This window comes from Erpetoichthys calabaricus, chromosome 8 (assembly GCF_900747795.2).
Source record: "Erpetoichthys calabaricus chromosome 8, fErpCal1.3, whole genome shotgun sequence".
Taxonomy (NCBI): Eukaryota; Metazoa; Chordata; class Cladistia; order Polypteriformes; family Polypteridae; genus Erpetoichthys; species Erpetoichthys calabaricus.
In genome coordinates, this window is record NC_041401.2 from 185,227,894 (window position 1) to 185,250,519 (window position 22,626).

The 22,626-nt window shown below is 40.6% G+C and overlaps 2 protein-coding genes across 4 annotated transcripts in view; both read left to right on the forward strand.

Annotated features, from left to right (window-relative positions):
* The window catches only part of ccdc93 (coiled-coil domain containing 93), an 876,647-nt gene that overhangs the window by 606,468 nt on the left and 247,553 nt on the right, over positions 1-22,626 (forward strand). The window lies entirely within an intron of this gene.
* The window catches only part of LOC114656664 (inactive dipeptidyl peptidase 10-like), a 284,823-nt gene that overhangs the window by 130,530 nt on the left and 131,667 nt on the right, over positions 1-22,626 (forward strand). The window contains exons 6-7 of the mRNA XM_051930750.1: positions 2,320-2,440; positions 5,894-6,048. Coding sequence (XP_051786710.1) covers positions 2,320-2,440; positions 5,894-6,048 — 276 coding nt within the window. The remainder of the gene's footprint in view (positions 1-2,319; positions 2,441-5,893; positions 6,049-22,626) is intronic.

Consider the following 22,626-nt stretch of genomic DNA (forward strand, 5'->3'; position numbering starts at 1 on the left):
CAGGCCCCTCATGGACCCCGTGATCATCAGAGGTGACTGTGTGCAGAGGGTACAGACCTGTAAATACCTGGGAGTGCAGCTGGATGATGAATTGGACTGGACTGCCAATACTGATGCTCTGTGCAAGAGAGGACAGAGTCGACTATACTTCCTTAGAAGGCTGGTGTCTTTCAACATCTGCAATAAGATGCTGCAGATGTTCTATCAGATGGTTGTGGCGAGCGCCCTCTTCTACGCAATGGTGTGCTGGGGAAGCAGCATAAAGAAGAGAGACGCCTCACGCCTGGACAAACTGATGAGTTAGGCAGGCTCTATTGTAGGCATGGAGCTGGACAGTTTGACATCCGTGGCAGAGCGACAGGCGCTCAGCAGGCTCCTATCAATCATGGAGAATCCACTGCATCCTCTGAACAGGATCATCTCCAGACAGAGGATCAGCTTCAGCGACAGACTGCTGTCACCGTCCTGCTCCACTGACAGACTGAGGAGATTGTTCCTCCTCCACACTATGCGACTCTTCAATTCCACCCGGGGGGGTAAACGTTAAAATTATACAAAGTTATTGTCTGTCTGTATACCTGCATTGTTGTCACTCTTTAATTTGGTATTGTTCTTTGTCGGTATGCTGCTGCTGGAGTATGTGAATTTTCCCTTGGGATTAAAAAACTATCTATCTATCTATCTATCTATCTATCTATCTATCTATCTATCTATCTATCTATCTATCTATCTATCTATCTATCTATCTATCTATCTATCTATCTATCTATCTATCTATCTATCTATCTATCTATCTATCTATCTATCTATCTGTTGGTTTTCACAAAGTTGGCTGCTTCTGTGTTTTTAGATCTTTTGTCAGATGTTTCTATGGTATACTGAAGTAGAATTACAAGCATTTTCATCCATCCATTATCCAACCCGTTATATCCTATCTACAGGGTCACAGGGGTCTGCTGGAGCCAATCCCAGGGCGCAACGCAGGGAACAAACCCCGGGCAGGGCGCCAGCCCACCGCAGGGCGCGCACACACACACACACACCAAGCACACACCAGGGACAATTTAGAATCGCCAATGCACCTAACCTGCATGTCTTTGGACTGTGGGAGGAAACCGGAGCACCCGGAGGAAACCCACACAGACACGGGGAGAACATGCAAACTCCACGCAGGGAGGGCCCGGGAAGCGAACCTGGGTCTCCTAACTGCGAGGCAGTAGCGCTATCACTGCGCCACCGTGCCACCCTACAAGCATTTCAGAAGTTTCAAAGGCTTTTATTGACAATTCCATTTAGTTTATGCACAGAGTCCATATTTGCAGTGTTGGCCCTTCTTTCTTTTTCAAGACCTCTGCAATTCACCCTGGCATGCTGTCAGTCACCTTCTGGGCCCAACCCTGAATGATGGCAGCCCATTCTTGCATCATCAATGCTTGGAGTTTGTCAGAATTGGTGGGTTTGTGTTTGTCCACCTGCCTCTATAACATGCAGTGAAGACACTTGACTTGAGCATTCCTAGTTTTCAGACTCTTTCTCTGTACATTTAGCATTCGTTTGCTCAGAGGTTGTGAGCCAAAAATGGTGCCCCTATGGCATCACCCTGAAGGACCACACTAGCGTCTAGTACAAACTGTGAAAGATGCAATCATGGATTATGTTTTACCAGTAACAGTGGACTTACATGATAACATGCAGTGAAAACACTTGACTTGAGAATTCCTAGTTTTCATCCTCTTTCTTTCTCTGTACATTTACCATTTATTTGCTCAGAGGTTGATACGCTTGCTGCTTCCTGAGCAGCTTTTCTTTTCTTCACCCTAGCGGCCCGCTTCTTCTCTTCAACTGTCGCCATCTTTTCATTTTAAAACTGATGAAGTCAGTGTTTGTGTTGTAATTACTTAGTATGTTTTTTTTTTTAATTTTTCATTTAAGCTGTCACTTAAGTCTTCAATCTGCCTCAAGAATGATTTAAGATATGAAGAGGCAAGGGAAGTGACGGCGAAGGTGGTAGGGAATGAGAACGACGCCCGTACGCATGTGCCGCACGGCCGCTGTGCTGCCCACTGCCGAGAGTTGATTCTACAATAAAATAAAATAAAAATTAAAGAGGAATAACCTTGGAGGTCAATCATCAGGATATAGCGGGTTGGATAATGGATGGATGAATGGATAACAGCTCAGGGTAACAACAATCAATTATAGGCGAGTAGTAAAGTACTTTGCTTCAAATACGTCGTTGATTTAATTGTAGAGAAACAAAGTAATAGAGTTATACACTGGAGATGTCTTTTATAATTGTGTTCTTTCTTTCCCCTTTAGGTTTATATTTTTGAAAATAACATTTATTACCAACCAGATGTACGGAACAGCTCTTTAAGACTCACAGACTCTGGAAAAGAAGGAGCAGTTTTCAATGGGATAGCAGACTGGCTGTATGAAGGTAAGGTCACATCAACAGGTAATTCCATTCATCCATCCATCCATTTTCCAACCCGCTGAATCCGAACACAGGGTCACGGGGGTCTGCTGGAGCCAATCCCAGCCAACACAGGGCACAAGGCAGGAACCAATCCCGGGCAGGGTGCCAACCCACCGCAGTAATTCCATTCAGTACTATTATTATTATTACTAATAACGTATTTAACAGACACCTTTATCTAAGTCAGTGGTTCTCAACCTGAGGGGGGGGTGGGGGGGTGGCGTGAAGTAACAAAAAGAGGGGCGCGAAGATGTGAAAAAAAGAAAACACGAATCAAAAATATGAAAAATACATCTATTGAAACCAAAACAAATTAACTACATTCTGATACAAGAAAAATAAATATAGAGTTAGATAAATGTCTATAAAAGTCAAGTAAGTATAATAAAATATGCATCTATGATATATGATTAATTAAAAAAGAACAAATTGGTATTAGTGGGCTCCTTTCAAAAAAACGTTAGGGGGGCGTGATTATAACTATTATGAAAACTCGGGTTGCAAATACTTAAAGGTTAAGAAACGCTGATCTAAGGCGACTTACAAAGTAATTATATTCAAGAATGATTAGAAGGTACAAGCATCTAAATCAACAGAGAACAAGATTTAAAATAACCAAGCAATAGGGGGTAGAACTATTACTACTACTACTACTACAGTACATCTTTAAACCTGCAAGTCGACTAAGACGCATGTCTGTGGCCTAAAGTCGTACGCAGTACAGCAGCAGATCTCCTGCAAAACACACACTAAGAAGCTACGAAAGCTTTAACGAAAAGGTGCGTTTGCAAAAGACGCCTAAACAGGAGTAAACTGGATGGAGGTCGAATAGACAAAGAGGCGCATCATTCCACCACTTTGGAGTGAGAACAGAGGAGCATTGGCGAGGTGGTAATCTGTCTCTTTTCCGATAATGTAACTACATATAATATTTTTAAAGCCCCTCCCTAATACTTCCCGTGTATAATTAGAAAATGGAAAAAACTGTACAAAATTTACTAGTTTTACCCCGTGGCTCCACCCATATAGTAGTGAAACATTACAAATTTTAAAAAGTCAATTAAAAAATGTCATTCTGGCCAAGGCGAAGGTAGGTACACTCCAACGTCAAATTCTGGCACTGTATCTGATCGTGTTCAGCACAGTCAGGAGAGCACCCCCAGTCAGCAGATACCCTCTAAAACACACATAGCTCTGATATCTTTCTCAAAAACGTCAAACGTTACTCCTTAACCATCCATATATACATATATATATATATATATATACATATATATATATATATATATATATATATATATATATATATATATATATATATATATATATATATATATATATATGTTGTTATTGGGTGCATTTATCTCATTTACAATGTTTCCATGGCAAGCTTCAGCCTGTGAACGTTACAATCGAGCTTTAGCCTCACTGGGCAGCATGTTCTTGGTGCTCACCTAATTAACGACATTTTGAACAAAAAACTTTGCATTCCTTATCAGGCAGCCTCTGTGTCACAATCACTCCCAGCTCTGATCTCTCTCAAAAACATCAAATGTTAATCCTTAACCATCTCTAGATGATAATGTCTGCTGAAAAGACAAGTATTGCTAGCTAAGCAGAGGCAAGGTGCACAGCATCTCTCTCTCTCAGATTAACGGAAATAAATTGGAACTGCAAGCCAACTATGATACTTAACGCAATGAGAAAAGTTGTAAAATCAACCAGAATGTTCAAGGAGATTATAGAAAACAACCTGATCTAAATCAGACATGCAGACAGACAGACATTGGATTTTAGATATATATATATTGTAGCGGTCCACGGGAATTGAGCATGTAAGCTCAACCCTATAGGGACCTGTGGCCACTGCCAGGGGATGCCCAGAAGACTGTGAAGCCCTAGATATCAGCACTTCCGCCACACCCAGAAGTGCTAGCGGAAGTATTACCAGGGACACCCAGAGTGCTTCCGGGTGCTCATGCGGCACTTCCGCCACATCGGGAAGAGCCGCAGAAGGCTCATCAGGAGGCACATGGAGCACATCCGGGTGAACATAAGAGGGGCTGCTTCCATCCAGTCATCAGCTGGAGTCGGGTGGAAGAGGATAAAGCTCGGAGGAGAGGACAAGAGGCAGCGGGACACTTGTAAATAGGCGTTGTAAATAAAGTGTGTGTGGTGCTTGAACCATTGGTGTCTGCCTGTCTGTGTTGAGGCTGATCCTTCCACAATATATACATACATATATATATATATATATATATATATATATATATATATATATATATATATATATATATATATATATATATATATATATATGTTTTTATTGGGTGCATTTATCTCATTTAAAATGTTTCCAGGGCAAGATTCAGCCTGTGAACATTGCAATCGAGCTCCAGCCTCACTGGGCCGCATATTTTTGGTGCTCACCTAATTAATGACACTTTGGACAAAAATCTTAACATGCCTATCAGACAGCCTTGGTGTCACAATCACTCCCAACCCATTAACAGCCGTGTCTGGTGTGTTTATAGAGTAGCTGTGGTTGTTGGCTCCTCTCTTGCTTTTGGGTGGGGGTCAAATTTCCCTTTGATTTGTTAGATTTGACTTGACTGTGTGGAATGTTATCTATTTCTGATTATAATCAATAAAAATATATACAAATATATTATTTATGTTGCTTTGATGAATAGATGAACACATGGAATCATGAAACTATATTAGGAGCATTAACTCTTAAAGAGCGTGTCCTCTGAATTGCCCCTCTATTCATTGTATTTTGTAAGTGTACCCGATAAAGTTGCAAATCTTCAAGTAGTAACATACGATACCTCAGACTGTGTTGATGATTCCAGTTCTAGTGGCTATACTTGAAAATAAATAAATATATTAGTAATATATAGTTATGTTTGATTCTGTCCCTGAAAAACAAAAAAAAAAAATAATCAAAGCGACCGTATTGACAATGCAGGTCACAGTATGTATGATGGACTGGCATCTTGTGCAGGGTTGGTGGTGCCTGAGACAAGCTCCACCCCCACTTCTTAAACCGGTTTAAGCCAGTTTGAGAATCCTATGTGTTCCAATTTGAAATAGATTTCTAATTTGGCTAACTTGAATACTGTACGCACCCTGCCCGGGATTGGTTCCTGCCTTGTGCCCTGTATTGGCTGGGATTGGCTCCAGCAGACCCCCGTGACCCTGTGTTCGGATCTCCAAAATGTCAACGGTAAAAAAAACAACACACTTTTCAGAGTAGGCTTTAATTGCAAAATAAAGTGCGCCATGTGTCTGAAAACCTGGAACAAGAAATCAAAGTGAATTTTTGATCTTTTTGTAATAGTTATTTTTTATTTTAGTGTGGGAATTAAGCTTAACTATCTCTTCCAAAACATACTCCTGTATTACTTACAGAGGAGATACTACACTCCCATGTTGCCCACTGGTGGTCCCCTGATGGAAGAAGGCTGGCCTTCCTGATGATTAATGACTCGCTGGTGCCAAGAGTGGTTCTTCCTCGTTTTACTGGTGTTCTCTACCCCAGTGGATACACGTATCCTTATCCCAAGGTAAATTAATCAACTTAAAGCTTTTACAAGATCTATTTTTGTAATCGTTGCTCTGTATTGTGAATGTGAATTTTATAGCCATTCTGATTGATAGATAGATAGATAGATAGATAGATAGATAGATAGATAGATAGATAGATAGATAGATAGATAGATAGATAGATAGATAGATAGATAGATAGATAGATAGATAGATAGATAGATAGATAGATAGATAGATAGATACTTTATTAATCCCAATGGGAAATTCACATTCTTCAGCAGCAGCATACTGATACAATAAATAATATTAAATTAAAGAATGATAATAATACAGGTGAAAAAAACAGACAATAACTATGTATAATGTTAAATATTAACATTTACCCCCCCTGGTGGAATTAAAGAGTCGCATAGTTTGGAAGAGGAACGATCTCCTCAATCTGTCAGTGGAGCAGGACAGTGACAGCAGTCTGTTGCTGAAGCTGCTCTTCTGTCTGGAGATGATCCTGTTTAGTGGATGCAGTGGATTCTCCATAATTGATAGGAGCCTGCTGAGCGCCCTTCGCTCTGCCACAGATGTTAAACTGTCCAGCTCCATGCCAACAATAGAGCCTGCCTTCCTCACCAGTTTGTCCAGGCGTGAGGCGTCTTTCCTCTTAATGCTGCCTCCCCAGCACACCACTGCGTAGAAGAGGGCGCTCTCCACAACTGTTTGATAGAACATCTGCAGCATCTTATTGCAGATGTTGAAGGAAGCCAGCCTTCTAAGGAAGTATAACCGGCTTTGTCCTTTCTTGCACAGCGCATCAGTATTGGCAGTCCAGTCTAATTTATCATCCAGCTGCACTCCCAGGTATTTATAGGTCTGCACCATCTGCACACAGTCACCTTTGATGATCACTGGGTCTATGAGGGGTCTGGGCCTCCTAAAATCCAACACCAGCTCCTTGGTTTTGCTGGTGTTCAGGTGTAGGTGGTTTGAGTCGCACCATTTAACAAAGTCATTGATTAGGTCCCTATACTCCTCCTCCAGCCCATTCCTGATACAGCCCACGATAGCAGTGTCATCAGCGAACTTTTGCACATGGCAGGACTCCGAGTTGTATTGGAAGTCCGATGTATATAGGCTGAACAGGACCGGAGAAAGTACAGTCCCTTGTGGCGCTCCTGTGTTGCTGACCACAATGTCAGACGTGCAGTTCCCAAGACGCACATACTGAGGTCTGTCTGTAAGATAGTCCATGATCCATGCCACTAGGTATGAATCTAATCCCATCTCTGTCAGCTTGTACCTAAGGAGCAGAGGTTGGATTGTGTTGAAGGCGCTAGAGAAGTCTAGAAACATAATTCTTACAGCACCACTGCCTCTGTCCAAGTGAGAGAGGGATCGGTGTAGCATATAGATGATGGCATCTTCCGCTCCCACCTTCTCCTGATATGCAAACTGCAGAGGGTCAAGGGCGTGTTGAACCTGTGGCCTAAGGTGGTGAAGCAGCAGCCTCTCCATAGTCTTCATCACATGTGATGTCAGAGCAACAGGCCGAAAGTCATTCAGCTCACTAGGACGTGATACCTTTGGGACTGGGGTGATACAAGATGTTTTCCAAAGCCTCGGGACTCTCTCCTGTTCCAGGCTCAGGTTGAAGATGCGCTGTAGAGGACCCCCCAGCTCCGATGCACAGACCTTCAGCAGTCGTGGCAATACTCCATCTGGACCCGCTGCTTTGCTGGCACGAAGTCTCCTCGCTCTCTGCTCACTTGCGCTGTTGTTATTATGAGTGGTGGTGTCTTTCCTATGCTGGTATCAGCAGAAGGATGTGTGCAGGGTGCAGTACTCCGAGGTGAGAGTGAGAGTGGGTTAGGGTGGTCAAACCTGTTAAAAAAGTTGTTCATTTGGTTTGCTCTCTTCACGTCTCTCTCAATGGTGGTACCCCGCTTCGAGCTGCAGCCAGTGATGATCTTCATCCCATCCCACACTTCCTTCATGCTGTTATTCTGCAACTTCTGCTCCAGCTTTCTCCTGTACTGCTCCTTCGCCGCCCTGAGTTGGACTCGGAGAATGGGCTTCAACCTGAAACAGTTATGGTACCATCATCAGAAGGGTGTATGCATTATTATTTTCTATTTTCAGCAGTAACGTGACACACTATGAAGAATTCAGATGTGCAATTGGACAAACTGAATTCATTGGGCAAAGAGTTAGTTACTCCGTAAGAGGCAGAAGTTCACTCAACACATCAGAAGGCAAATGTAGGCTTGAAACGGTCCACTTACAGTATATTGTTTGTCCAGAGGTGACACTGGAATCATAAACTATATGATCACGCTAGTCCATGTCTGTCCTTGTATACATTTACATTTATTTGCTTGGCAGACAGTTTTATCCAAAGCGACTTACAAAACAGGTAAACATAAGTGACATAATGGGCCTGTTTGTTAAGGCAAGTGTAGTAGGGTAGGTGACAAAAAGCTGGTAGCCATAAGTGAAAAAGATGTAATTCTGTCATCTCCGTCACATCGCCCACCTCCGTCCATTTCTGTCCTTATCTGATGCTCAGACTCTGGTTCATTGTTTCATAATATCTCGTATTCATTACTGTAATTCCCTCTTCATCGGCGTCCATGCAAATATCAATACAGAAGCTATAGTACATGCAGAACTCCGCAGCCACACAAAGCGATCTTCTCACGTCTCCCCTGTTCTCTCCCAGCTTCACATCAAGGACTCAATTCAAGATTCTGCTTCTCACCTTCAAAGCCCTACATAACCTTTGCCCCCCTCTACCTCACTCAGCCCCTAGCTCCGTACACTCCTCGTCGCTCTCTCAGGTCCTCGCTCAGTTATCTCCTTACTGACTCTCCACCCTGGCAGGCAGGTCCTTCAGTGCTATGGCTCCTCTTCCTCAGTCTCTCCGAGATTGCTCCTCTTCCTCCACCTTTAAATCTCAGCTCCACACTTTTCCTCTTTGACGAACTTCTGTGTGATTTTTTTTTTCCTCTGTATGTAAAGCGACTTTGGGTTTGTGCGACTTTTATTATTATTATTATTATTATTATTATTATTATTATTATCATAACTAATAAGTATACAATCATGCATTATACATGTATGCGTGTGTGCAATGCAAAACTAAGACTCTGATATTAAAGGTTTTCTATTATTAAATTTGAGCAGCAGCACTGGAGCAGAAACCAAATCTGAAAGTGGCATTCTGGTGGGTTGATGGATGCTTTGACAAAAATCATAATGGTTTTTCACAAAAGCCAGATGATGCATTCATAATTTGTGTTTGGTAGAGAGATATCAGTGTATAGTAACATACAGAATGTATAATACAAATATTATGGTTGTATTCCACCTATTTAAAGTTAAAACAACAGGGACTTTTCCAGTCTGCATACCACTACAGGCATCAAACATCCACCCAAGAGTAATTGACAGTTCTTTCCACCAATCAGCATTCTTATTTCATTTTGGATTTGCACCTACCTTTTTGCATGCGTCTCCTCTTAATGCTGCCATTCTTTTTATTTAGCGTGTGCCACCTATTGCTACTATTACCTCTCATACTTTGTGTGTGTCACCGCTTAATGCTGCCAACCCTTTAATTTTGCACCTGAACCACTCATGCACTTCATGGCCACTCTATATAATAAAGACCTGCCAAGTGACTTGGGCATCAGCATCGATGGAACACTGGACACTGGAGGCATGTGTCAAGATTTTAATTAGAACATTTTACTTTTTTTATTCCCTTGTTTTTATTATTTGTTTTTTTATTTTATTTTGTGTTTTCTATTTATCTACTGTACCTTACCCTCATTAACTGCCACTCACTGATTGCTGTCAGGTGCTGCAGTAATTAGAACCGCAGTTGCCCGAGGGGTCTGATTAACCTCCTTAGCATTACATTTTCTCTTGAAAAAACATGTAAAACACATTGCATTTTAATTAAATCTCATTTTTCTACTGTAAAATGTGCAAAACACTAAAAGTACAAAGTCAGAAGTGTAAAAGGTATAATAATAATAATAATAATATGAAATTAATAATAAGAAGAATGATGCTAATAATGTATACACTGTCAAAAACATGCAAAACACTAAAACTCCAAATGAGAAGTGTAAAAGGTATAATAATGATACAAATAATAATAATAATAATAATATGAAATGAATAATAAGAAGAATGATGCTAATACCGTATACACCTGTCAAAAATGTGCAAAACACTAAAACTCCAAATTAGAAGTGTAAAAGGTATAATAATAATAATAATAATAATAATAATAATAATAATATGAAATTAATAATAAGAAGAATGATGCTAATAATGTATACACTGTCAAAAACATGCAAAACACTAAAACTCCAAATTAGAAGTGTAAAAGGTATAATAATGATACAAATAATAATAATAATAATAATAATAATATGAAATTAATAATAAGAAGAATGCTGCTAATACCGTATACACCTGTCAAAAATGTGCAAAACACTAAAACTCCAAATGAGAAGTGTAAAAGGTATAATAATGATACAAATAATAATAATACGAAATGAATAATAATAAGAATGATGCTAATGCCATATACACTGTCAAAAATGTGCAAAACACTAAAACTCCAAATTAGAAGTGTAAAAGGTATAATAATAATAATAATAATAATTAATAATATGAAATGAATAATGAGAAGAATGATGCTAATACCATATACACCTGTCAAAAACGTGCAAAACACTAAAACTCCAAATTAGAAGTGTAAAAGGTATAATAATAATAATAATAATAATAATAATAATAATAATAATAATAATAATACGAAATGAATAATAATAAGAATGATGCTAATGCTGTATACACTGTCAAAAACGTGCAAAACACTAAAACTCCAAATTAGAAGTGTAAAAGGTATAATAATAATAATAATAATAATAATAATAATAATATGAAATTAATAATCATAAGAATGATGCTAATATTGTATTTTCTGTCAAAAACATGCAAAACACAAAAAGTACAGAGTCAGAAGTGTAAAAAGTTTAACAACGATACAAATAATAATAATGAATAAATGAATCCAGCAGGGGCGCATGCTCCCTGGGAAGAGGTTCGTTCGTCGGAGATTGCAGCCTTTACTAAACCAACAATACACATAAAGGTCAATCTTATATCTTACCCTAGTGATCTGGTGGGGATTCTAAAAAGGTAGAAATAATCAATAACACTAGGAAGATTATATTAGCTTCTGTTTAATATCTGCTTAACACTACCAAGAATATAATCCTCGAGGAGAGCAATACTTGGCCAAAGCAGATGCAGTCGGGGTTTCCTGCAATCAGACCCTATCCATCTTTGAGACAGAGTGTGGGAAAGCATTTTTGGTCCGAGGCACTGGCAGGAGTGATGTCTTCCATCCGCTCTTAGGTGAGCTCTCAGAGTTCCATGCAGTTGTGTGATTTTGATATCCCCTCTTTGAACATGCAGTCTCCAAACATGGCTACAATGTGTTTGCTCACCAGAATGATTAGGAAATAGCACACGGCTACTGTGTGCTCCAAACATGGCACTTCAGCACTGTAACACTTGACTCATCTCATCTGCCTGTCAGATGCACCATGTCAGCTGGATTCCCAATGTAAATAAAATGACATGTATGAATAACCCTCACAGATCACAGTGGCCACTTAAACCTTTGCCTACAATAATAATTATAATATGAAATGAATAATAATAGGGCGGCACGGTGGCGCAGTGGGTAGTGCTGTTGCCATGCGGTTGGGAGATTTGGGGACCTGGGTTCGCTTCCCGGGTCCTCCCTGCGTGGAGTTTGCATGTTCTCCCCGTGCCTGCGTGGATTTCCTCCGGGCGCTCCGGTTTCCTCCCACAGTCCAAAGACATGCAGGTTAGGTGGATTGGCGATTCTAAATTGGCCCTAGTGTGTGCTTGGTGTGTGTGTGTGTGTGTGTCCTGCGGTGGGTTGGCACCCTGCCCAGGACTGGTTCCTGCCTTGTGCCCTGTGTTGGCTGGGATTGGCTCCAGCAGACCCCCGTGACCTTGTGTTCAGATTCAGCGGGTTGGAAAATGGATGGATGGATGAATAATAATAATAAGAAGAAGAATTATGCTAATGTCGTATATATTGTCAAAAACATGCAAAACACTAAAAGTACCAAGCCAGTAGTGTAAAAGGTATAATAATGATACAAATAATTATTATTAATATAATAATACTAATAATAATAATAGTGTGAAATGAATAATAATAATGGTGCTAATTCCATATATATTTCCAAATGAGAAAACTGCTTAGATGTACGGTCATTCACGTGACACTGACACTGCTCAGGATAACGGCTCATCTCAACAACAATTCTTACGATCACATCATCATCAAGAAATAACTTCAAGTAAGTAAGTGGATCTCGGCTCTCAACATTCAATTTTATTCCTGTCTACCCACAAAATCAAAACGAGTATCACTTTGGGACTCCTCACAATCGCTTTCGGTTTCACTGCCGGTAGACAGATTCACTTCGTCATGACTTTCTGATGAGAGGCTCCTCGACATCACTACTCGTAACTCTGTCAAGAGCATGCGACACCTGGGTTGCTGTAAACCATTTCTTAGAAGATGCCATTTCATTTTTACGAAAACATTGCCAAGGTAACACCTGGGCCTAATGCTTACATAAATCATGCTTACTCCGTTGCCTTTGTAATGCTCGATACTAACGGTGTTAGCACTTTTATAGCCTGAGTAATCCTTGGGTCTATTGCTTACACAAGATGTGTGTATACCGCTGCCCAAGTGACACTCGAGACTGATGCTGTTTTCACAGCCTGAGTGAACCTCAGGTCTAACGTTAGGGAGGTTAAGGGCCCTTTCACACCTAAATGTTTTTCTACATTGAAACGCAAGACCATAATGCTCTAAAACTGTTTGTAATGTTATGTGAACTTATTTTCCACAACACTATACACATCTAAATGTTATAGCAGTGTATAGTTTAGAAAAATCCTGTCAGCAGCAGTTTTCAGGTGGTTTCAGCCAAGCGCTCATTTCATTGAAATGAATGTAGTACTAGGGTGTTGTACCGTGTTAGCCATTATGAATGTAGAGAAAAGCCAAGCAAAATGACACCTTTTATTGGCTAACTAAAAAGATTACAATATGCAAGCTTTCGAGGCAAATCAGACCCCTTCTTCAGGCAAGATGTAATCAATGATTAGATTACAATCAATGATAATCTCAATGAGATTAAGATGAAAAAGAGGCCTGAGTTGCCTCGAAAGCTTGCGTATTGTAATCTTTTTAGTTAGCCAATAAAAGGTGTCATTTTGCTTGGCTTTTCTCTACATTGAAATGAATGGTAATGCTTGTAAAATGCAGGTGACGAAAGTGGATTTTGTAGAGGATTTTTATAATATCATAAGGACACAATCACATATCACAGTACTTACGTGATGATCTCTGTCCAGCTTGTGCTCATTATTGCTAACACCTGCTCAATGGCGTAGCTCGAGTTTGTGCCACTCGGGGCAGGGCTTCAATTTGCCACTCTCCAACATATCTGAATATGTTAATTTATTTAAATAGAAAATTAAAATGACATATAGAGAAAAAATAAGATACATTTTGCAAAGATTTATTTTTATAGAGAGAACCAGCAATAATTTTTCACATATAATTATTTATAAGCATCAACTAGACAAGAATATAGTGCAGACGCACTGATCAGCCATGTTCTAATTATTAGTTTAATATAATTACGCTGGGGCGGCACAGTGGCGCAGTGGGTAGACCCGGTTTGCTTCCCGGGTCCTCCCTGCGTGGAGTTTGCATGTTCTCCCCGTGTCCACATGGGTTTCCTCCGGGCGCTCCAGTTTCCTCCCACAGTCCAAAGACATGCCGGTTAGGTGGATTGGCGATTCTAAATTGCCCCCAGTGTGTGCTTGGTGTGTGGGTGTGTGTGCGCCCTGCGGTGGGCTGTCGCCCTGCCCGGGGTTTCTTTCCTGCCTTGTGCCCTGTGTTGGCTGGGATTGGCTCCAGCAGACCCCCGTGACCCTGTAGTTTAGGATATAGATGGATGGATGGATAATTACGCTGCGAAAACCAGAACCAGTGTAGTGTACAAATGATAGGTGGGGATGTTTTCTGCACAGAGCAAGAAAGCATTCAGATTGATAATGAAACGAAATAATAAATTGTAAATTAGTTGTTTATCTTCCTCTAAATTATTATCGGTGTAATGTTTATGTTTATTTTTGTTATTGCCTCATAAATGTCTGATGCCTTCACAGAAGGACAGTCTGAAAATTATTTTTGAAGCATTTGTGGATACAAATCAGAGAATTTGACTTTTTTTCATTCATGAGTGATATTTTTCCGAACCCTGCTGCTTACACATAAATTGTACTGAGCGTTTTGGACAATAATGATGCCCTGGGGTGGACCGTCCCCTCCACCTGCCCCTAGCTACACCACTGCACCTGCCAAATCTGTTGGCAGTTTTGGGGTGGTGATTAAAGACGAGCTGTCCTACGGGGATCGTGTTCCTACAGTCTCTTGGTCTTCGTGCAGATACACTCTTTGCAACATGTTCAAGATCTGACAGGGTATGCTGCACAACTCCTGGTCCAGGCTTTGGTCTTGTCATGTCTGGACTTCTGCAACTCCCTGGTATCTGGCCACTTGCTGATGATTCAAAATGCAGTGGCACGTCTGGTGTTTAACCAGCCAAGGTGGGCACATGTCGCTCCTCATTCTAGATCACTACATTGGCTTCCTGTAGCTGCGCCTATTAACTTCATATCCTAGAGCAGGGGTCTCAACATTTTTTTCCACTGAGAGCTACTTTAATAAAATGAAAATGGCCGAGAGCTACTCATGTTTTCTAACGTTTCTTCTCATAGCTTGTTTCAACCCAAACAAACTGAATAAGCTTGTTTTGCCTGAACATTTACAAAATGTTGGTGTCCACAATTCACATTTCGCATTAAAACATCACAAAAAATATTTAGTTCACCCGCAAGTGCATTTTGTATGTCTGTATGCATTTTCTAGTGTATCTCACAGTATTGAACTAAAACATGAATGCTGTCAAAACAAAACAATGCAATTCCAAATCCACAGATATTCCTTATTCATTTGTCATTTTGTTCCATGTCGCTGTTTCACATTATTCACATATCCAGTTGCATGTGTGATGTGTTTTATAGTTAGTCAGATGACTCAATGTTTTGTCTTGGTAGAGTATTATATTACTCTGCTTTCCCCTTTTGTATTATTAATAAGTAGCCTTTGTCAGAATGCCTCAAATCCCACAGACTTACCACAGTTTATAAGGTATTATAGTATACCACTACGAGAACGAACAAAAGAACGAGAAAGAATGAGATCACGAATACAAGCTGCTGAAATGAGTTTCCTCCGTAAGGTGTCTGGGCTCTCCCTTAAAGATAGGGTGAGAAGCTCAGTCATCCGGGAGGGGCTCAGAGTAGAGCCGCTGCTCCTCCGCATCGAGAGGAGTCAGATGAGGTGGCTCGGGCATCTGATCAGGATGCCTCCTGGACGCCTCCCTGGTGAGGTGTTCCGGGCACGTCTAACTGGGAGGAGGCCCTGGGGAAGACCCAGGACACACTGGAGGGACTATGTCTCTCCACTGGCCTGGGAACACCTCGGGATTCCTCCGGAAGAGCTAGAAGAAGTGGCCGGGGAGAGGGAAGTCTGGGCATCTCTGCTCAAGCTGCTGCCCCCGCGACCCGACCTTGGATAAGAGGAAGAGAATGGATGGATGGATGGATGGATGGATGGATGGATGGATGGATGGATGGATGGATGGATGGATGGATGGATAGTATACCAGTAACGGCGCACTGCACGATAACGTACAGTTGTTTTGCCTTGGTAGAGTAATATATATTACTCTACTTTCCCCTATTGTATTTTTAAAATGTAGCCTTAGAATGCCTAATCTCACAGAATTACCACTGTTTATAAGGTATTATAGTATATAACTTATCCCCACCTTCCCTTCTATATCTATAACCTCGGGCAATTAGATGTAGTAAAAAGACAAGCAGAAGTTAAGTTACACATAAAATAATGTATTACTGATAAAATTCATAAATAATAACAAAATGCAAAGTACATTTGAATATTGGCAACCATACAACCTGATTAAATGGTGATATGTAGTTCAGGCGGCACACAGACTTGTAGTTACTTAAATGTCTCTAGTTAAGGCATCATTGGTGCTCAGCTTTCAGCCACATGTCTGTTCAAAATGGCTGCTGAGCTGTGCTCTTCATTGTGTTGTCTTCATCATCACAGGTTAGCAAGAGAGATGCTTCTTTCAGATGTTGGTTAGTAAGAGAGAGATACTTCTACATCATCACAGGTTAGCAAGAGAGAGATTGTGAGGTTAAACACATACATTTATAGATGTTCTGTCCAACCTCTAGAGCCAATAGGACATCCTGGTACTTAAAGGCCTCTGAGACAAGCCAATTCCAAACAGCCATACCTCTGACCAATGGGGGAATAGAACATCTTAACACCTGCCCCCAAGCCATATGTTAAAGTACACCTTAGCCTACTTGTGGGGGGTGTAGAAATGACTTTAGCAAAGAAACACTCGGCAAACTGGTTTAAGACACATCCCCCAAATCCTGTCGTAAAATTCAAACAGACCCATTCCTAGGTTTGGTAAACACTAAATTACATTGTTTTGCCTAAATTACACATAAAGACATACAAAATATTCATCAAGTTATATGTAAAATCTCACATCACAACAACAGTGAATACACATTTGACTTGAGCATGCATAGTATTCATCCTCTTTCTCTGTACGTTTAGCATTCATTTACTCAGAGGTTGATGCGCTTGCTGCTTCCTGAGCAGCTCTTCTTCTCTCCACCCTAGCGGCCCGCTGCTTCTCTTGTTTCGTCGGCATCTTTTCGCGTTAAAATTGATTAAGTTAGTTTTTGCGTTGTAATTAATTAATACGTTTTTTTTTAATCTTTCACTTAATCTGGCACTTAAGTCTTCAATCTGCCTCAAGAATGATTAGCGAAGGTGGTAGGGAATGAGAACGGCACCCGTACGCATGTGCCACACGGCCGCCCTGCTGCGCACAGCCGACCGTTGATTCTACAATAAAATAAAAATAAAAAGAGTAATAAAATCTTCACCCCGAAAGTGGATAGTAGACGTCATGTAGTATATGTGTACCAAATTTCAAGTCAATAGGTGAAACAGTTTGCGAGCTACAGGTGATTTAAAATCCTGGACAGACAAACGAACAGCCACGGTAGCGTATATAGAAGAAGATAACTTCTCCCCACCTTCCCTTCTATATCTATAACCTCAGGCAATTAGGTATAGTAAAATACAAGCAGGAGTTAAATTACAATTTAAACAATGTATTATTGGTAATATTCATAAATAATAACAATATGCAAAGTGCATTTGAATATTGGCAACCATAAAACCTGATTAAATGGTGATGTGTAGTTTCAGGCGGCACACAGACTTGTTAGTTACTTAAAAATGTCTCGAGTTCATTTGTGGTCAGCTTTCAGCCACATGTCTGTTCAATATGGCTGCCAAGCTGTGCTCTCCATTGTATTGTCCTTTCAGTTCATCAGTTTGGTAAGAGATGCTTCTTCATCAGATATTAGTAAGAGAGAGAGAGTGAGGTTAAGCAAGCAGATTTATAGATGTTCTGTCCAACCCCTAGAGCCAATAGGACATCACGGTACTTAAAGACTTCTGATACAAGCCAATTCCAAACAGCCATACTTCAGACCAATGGGGGAACAGAAAACATCTTAACATCTGCCATCCCCCAAAACCATATGTTAGGGTAAAGCTTGGCAGTTAGGCAGCTTGGCTTTCTTACGGGGTTTGAGAGACCTTAGCAGAGAAACACTTATCAAACTGGTTTAAGGCGCATCCCCCAAATCCTGTCATAAAATTCAAAGAGACCCATTCCTGGTGGGGGGAAGGTTGTAAAAATGAATGCTTCTCACATAATGTAACACTAATATGACATTGCTTTGCCTATGTTAGAAATAAAGACATACAAAATATTTATCAAGTTATATGCAAAATCTCATATCACAACACTCAACAAGAGAGGCAGATGTCTGGTGGAGTGGAGCCCCCTTAGGTTCACTCTTCTGGAGTCATTTCAATGTTCGTCTGTCAGTCTTGTTTTGAACTTTGATTTCATGACATTCACATCAGACTCACAGAGGTATGGAGACCCAAACAAAGCAGACATTTTCTTAGCTGCTTGGTGAAGATTCTTATAGTTATCTGGCTGTACTAAGCTCCAGAAATGCTGAGAATGCTGTTGAGTCTTTAACTGCACATTATTTTGAAGGTTTACTAATATATAGCCGACGCCCGTCGTAGCATATGGCGGTGAAAGAATAGGAACGGAAAATGGTGAGAAAAGAATTCAGAAATCAAGAAGAAATAAATACTTCTTGAAAGACGCAGTTGTGAATAGGTGTTTTGGTGGAGACGACAGATAATGAGTCGAAAGATCTAACCCTAGAAAAAGCCACGTACAACTGACTGTGGCTGAAGACTGGTTGTTAGAATTATTGTGAAGAGTAAACAGCATGTACGCATGAGGAAGGCCACACTTCTGAAATTCAACTACGTAAATACAATCAATAACAACCCCAAAAAGATGCTGTTGTAGAATGTCTCTAAGTAATTCCCTCAGCTTAATCCAAAAGACTCGTACTACAATATATGGTCTGTGCTCTGGTCTTTGGGTATCTGACAGTGCATGTAGAATTTCCGGCCAAGCAGGATTACATGTGAAAGTGATAAATAAATGAGGCTTTCCGAATTGACGTATTATGGCCATGGCATCCAGATAGTTTTGTTGCATGTATCTTGGACTTCCTGGAAATGTGGACAGTAATATGATCATTTTGCCTACACGAACGTTGTTATTTTCAGCGTTTGCTTGCAGCGTGTCTGATAGTCCTTTGTATTGTTCCACGCACAGATCTTGTTGATGTAATCTGAGATAGTTGAGATGCACGCCGTCTGTTTTAATTTACGCATCTATGACATACTGTTGGAATAGCTTGCCGCTGGAGTGGAAAATACTAAATGTATTCCTCATTGCTAATCTGTACACGTAAAAATGGCATTGAGTAAGCCTTATTCGCTTGGCTCTTCTTTTATCAGGAACATGTTGTAAATCTTTGTGCCAGCCAATGTCTCCGTAAGGGAATAAATGTGGGTAAACTATAGGATCGCAATTCATAATGAGCGTGGAAATCTGTTTACAGGAGTTGCCTATGGAATAGATGCAAATCGATTTCATGCACGTGTTTGTATGATTTAGCAAAGGGGTTGATGGTTCTGAGCATGGAATCTAGCTGGAGAAATACATTTTCGCCTAATGCAGAGTTTGCTTTATTTTGCAAGCGTACTTCAGTAGCTTGTCGAGAAATGCAGTGTCGGCGGGACCTGTTTTGAAGAGGAGCCGCTGGCAGCGTGGGGAAGGGTTTGGAAGTGGACGAATAGGAATCGAGAAATGCTGTGTCGGCTGTGTGTGGGCAAGACCGGTTTTGCAGTGGAAGCAGGACGAACCAGAAGAGAAATATATATAAGAGATAACATATAAAATCCAATGTCTGTCTGTGTATGTGTCTGACCGTTTTTCACGAGAGAACTACTTAATGGATTTAGATTGGGTTTTTTTCTATAATTTGCTTGAACATTCCAGTTGATTTTGCGACTTCTCTCATTTCGCTATGTATCAGAGTTCGCTGGCGGTACCGATTTATTTGCGCGAATCCAAGTGAGATGCAGCGGGCAGAGGGGAGTGTGAGCGGGGCCTTCCTAACTCACTCGCCAGCTTCGGGGTGTGTACCTTAACTCCGCTTAGCTAGCGAACGAGAGAACAATTAAATTCAACTTTGTTTGATATTTAAAATAAAGTGTTACTTATGTTTTGATGAGTTTCAGTCCGGATATTCTCTTAAATGTATGCCACATTGAAAAGATAGATTGCAATTCAGATTGTGGGTCGTGATTTTGTGTTAAAAGGATCGTGATATGATTTTTTGGAAAGATCAGCCCACCCCTAATTTGACTAATCAGGTTTTCAAATTTATGGAGGATTCTTTAACCCTTTGGCAAGCTGCTTGGAAAGGGGTGGCGAGCTACCGGTAGCTCGCGAGCGACATGTTGGAGACCCCTGTCCAATAGAGTAGTCAAAGGGTAGGGAGACACTAGCACAATCACTGCATATGCTTTCTCTAGCGGCGCCTATTAAATTCAAATCCAAAAGGGTAGGGAGACACTGGTGAGATCCTTTGCTCCTTCTTGGCCACTCAGGTTTGCTGATGAATGGCATTTAGTGATGCCACCTCTGTCTGGTATCCAATTCAAGTCCAATCATGTGTAGCTCCTGGCTGGTGGAACATGCTACCCACTTCCATTCAAATGTCCAACTTCCTTATTGTGTTTAAGAAACCTTTGCAGACTCCCTTCTTTGGTGAATTTCTGCCTAACTGGAATTTGTAACCTTGGAATCGTAACTCGCTTGTGTTTTGTTCTGAGCTCTTCAGTTGCGGTGATCGATTTTGTACCCTTGTTCTGTCACACTTGATTCTAGAGTGATATTTACTCAATTATGCTGACCTCTTCTGTAAGTCACTTCGGGTAAAAGCGTCTGCTAAGCAAATAAGTGTAAATGTATATGTAAATCTAAATATGAATTACGATGGAGGTGGAAAATAAATATATTACAGAAAATATCGTTGTTAGAGACACACGAGGGTTTGACTTTTTTTTTTAGTTATTAAATAATGAGAGTTTTTATTCATACATCTCTCGCTTCATCTGATTTCTGAATGTAACTTATTATAACGTTTTCAAACTCACATAGTAAAATTCAGGGTCACAGCAATTGAATATAAATAAAAGCCTCTACTAAAATGACAATCAACTGATTAAAGAATCTCTTGCTTTAGCCAGCTCTAAAATGTAAACTAAAGATTTTATTCCGACATTCAAACATAGTCTCCTTACAATCTGTTCAACAGATAAAAGGCATCAGGACTTGATTCAGGTTTCGATGTTTCTAATGGTACTCTCATAAATATTCTACCAACATCTATAAGATGGCATCCTACTCCGAGTGCATTAAAAGATGAATGAGATGCATGGCCTGATAAAAGTAGGCCTTTTTTTCCCTCCTGCATTCACTTTTACAAAGCTCTTTGAAGGATAGCACAAAATGGCCCTTTTCTTTTTGAGATGCCAGTGTCGGTGCATTTCTCGTCCTTTCAAGCGACTTTCAATGGCTTCAGGTTCAGTAAAGAGGACGCAAGGCCTGAAACCTTCAAATCCATTCCATTCTTTAGAAGAAATGTTCTTTTGATCTTTTCTACATTTTCTTAAGCTCTTTAGTAAGAAACAAGTGGAATTGCTAGTCTGGTTAGAGGGCCTCCTGCTATGAAACTTTCGACTCCCGAAACCAAAAAACCTTCGAGCAGGCGCTGGTTTTAGGAATTAATAGAATGTGTTATACTAGCGGTGTTACCTGTTGAAGACAAAATATATAATATCCGTCACCGTATGTGTGACTTCGGCGCCATTCCTCTGTATCTGTGTGTGTGTCTGAACCTCTCTTATCCCACACAAGCACAATCACTGCATTGGATTCTTGTAGCGGCGCTTGTTAAATTCAAATCCAATAGAGTAGTCAAAGAGTAGGGAGACACCGACTCTCATATTGTGTTTAACAAACTTCCAGCTCCCAAAACCTAAAAACCTTCAAGCTGGCACTGGTTTTAGTAATTAGCAGAATGTGTTATACTAGCCATGTTACCTTTCGAAGACAAAATATATGATATCTGTCACAGTATGTGTGACTTCACCGCATTTCCTCTGTATCCGTGTGTGTGTGTCTGAATCTCTCTTATCCCACACTAGCGCGATCACTACATTGGCTTCCTGTAGTGGCGCCTGTTAAATTAAAATCCAATAGTGTAGTCAAAGAGTAGGGAGACACTGGTGAGATCCTACGCTCCTTCTCGACCACTCAGTTCTGCTGGTGAATTACATCTAGTGATGCCACCTCTGTATGGTATCCAATCCCCGTCCAGACTCTTTTCACGTATAGCTCCTGGATGGAGGAAGTAACTGCCCACCACCATTCAATCCTCCGACTTCCTTATTGTGTTTAAGAAACTTCCAACTCCCAAAATCTATAAACCTTCAAGCAGGCGCTGGTTTTAGGAATTAGCAGAATGTGGTACAGTATGCTAGTCGTGTTACCTGTCGAAGATAAAATATATGATACCTGTTGCCCTACGTGTGACTTTGGCACCATTCCTCTGTATCTGTGTGTGTGTGTCTGAACCTCTGTTATCGCACACTAGCACAATCACTACATTGGCTTCCTGTAGTGGCGCCTGTTAAATTCAAATCAAATAGAGTAGTCAAAGGGTAGGGAGACATCAATTCTCATATTGTGTTTAACAAACTTCCAGCTCCCAAAACTTAAAAACCTTCAAGCTTGCGCTGGTTTTAGGAATTAACAGAA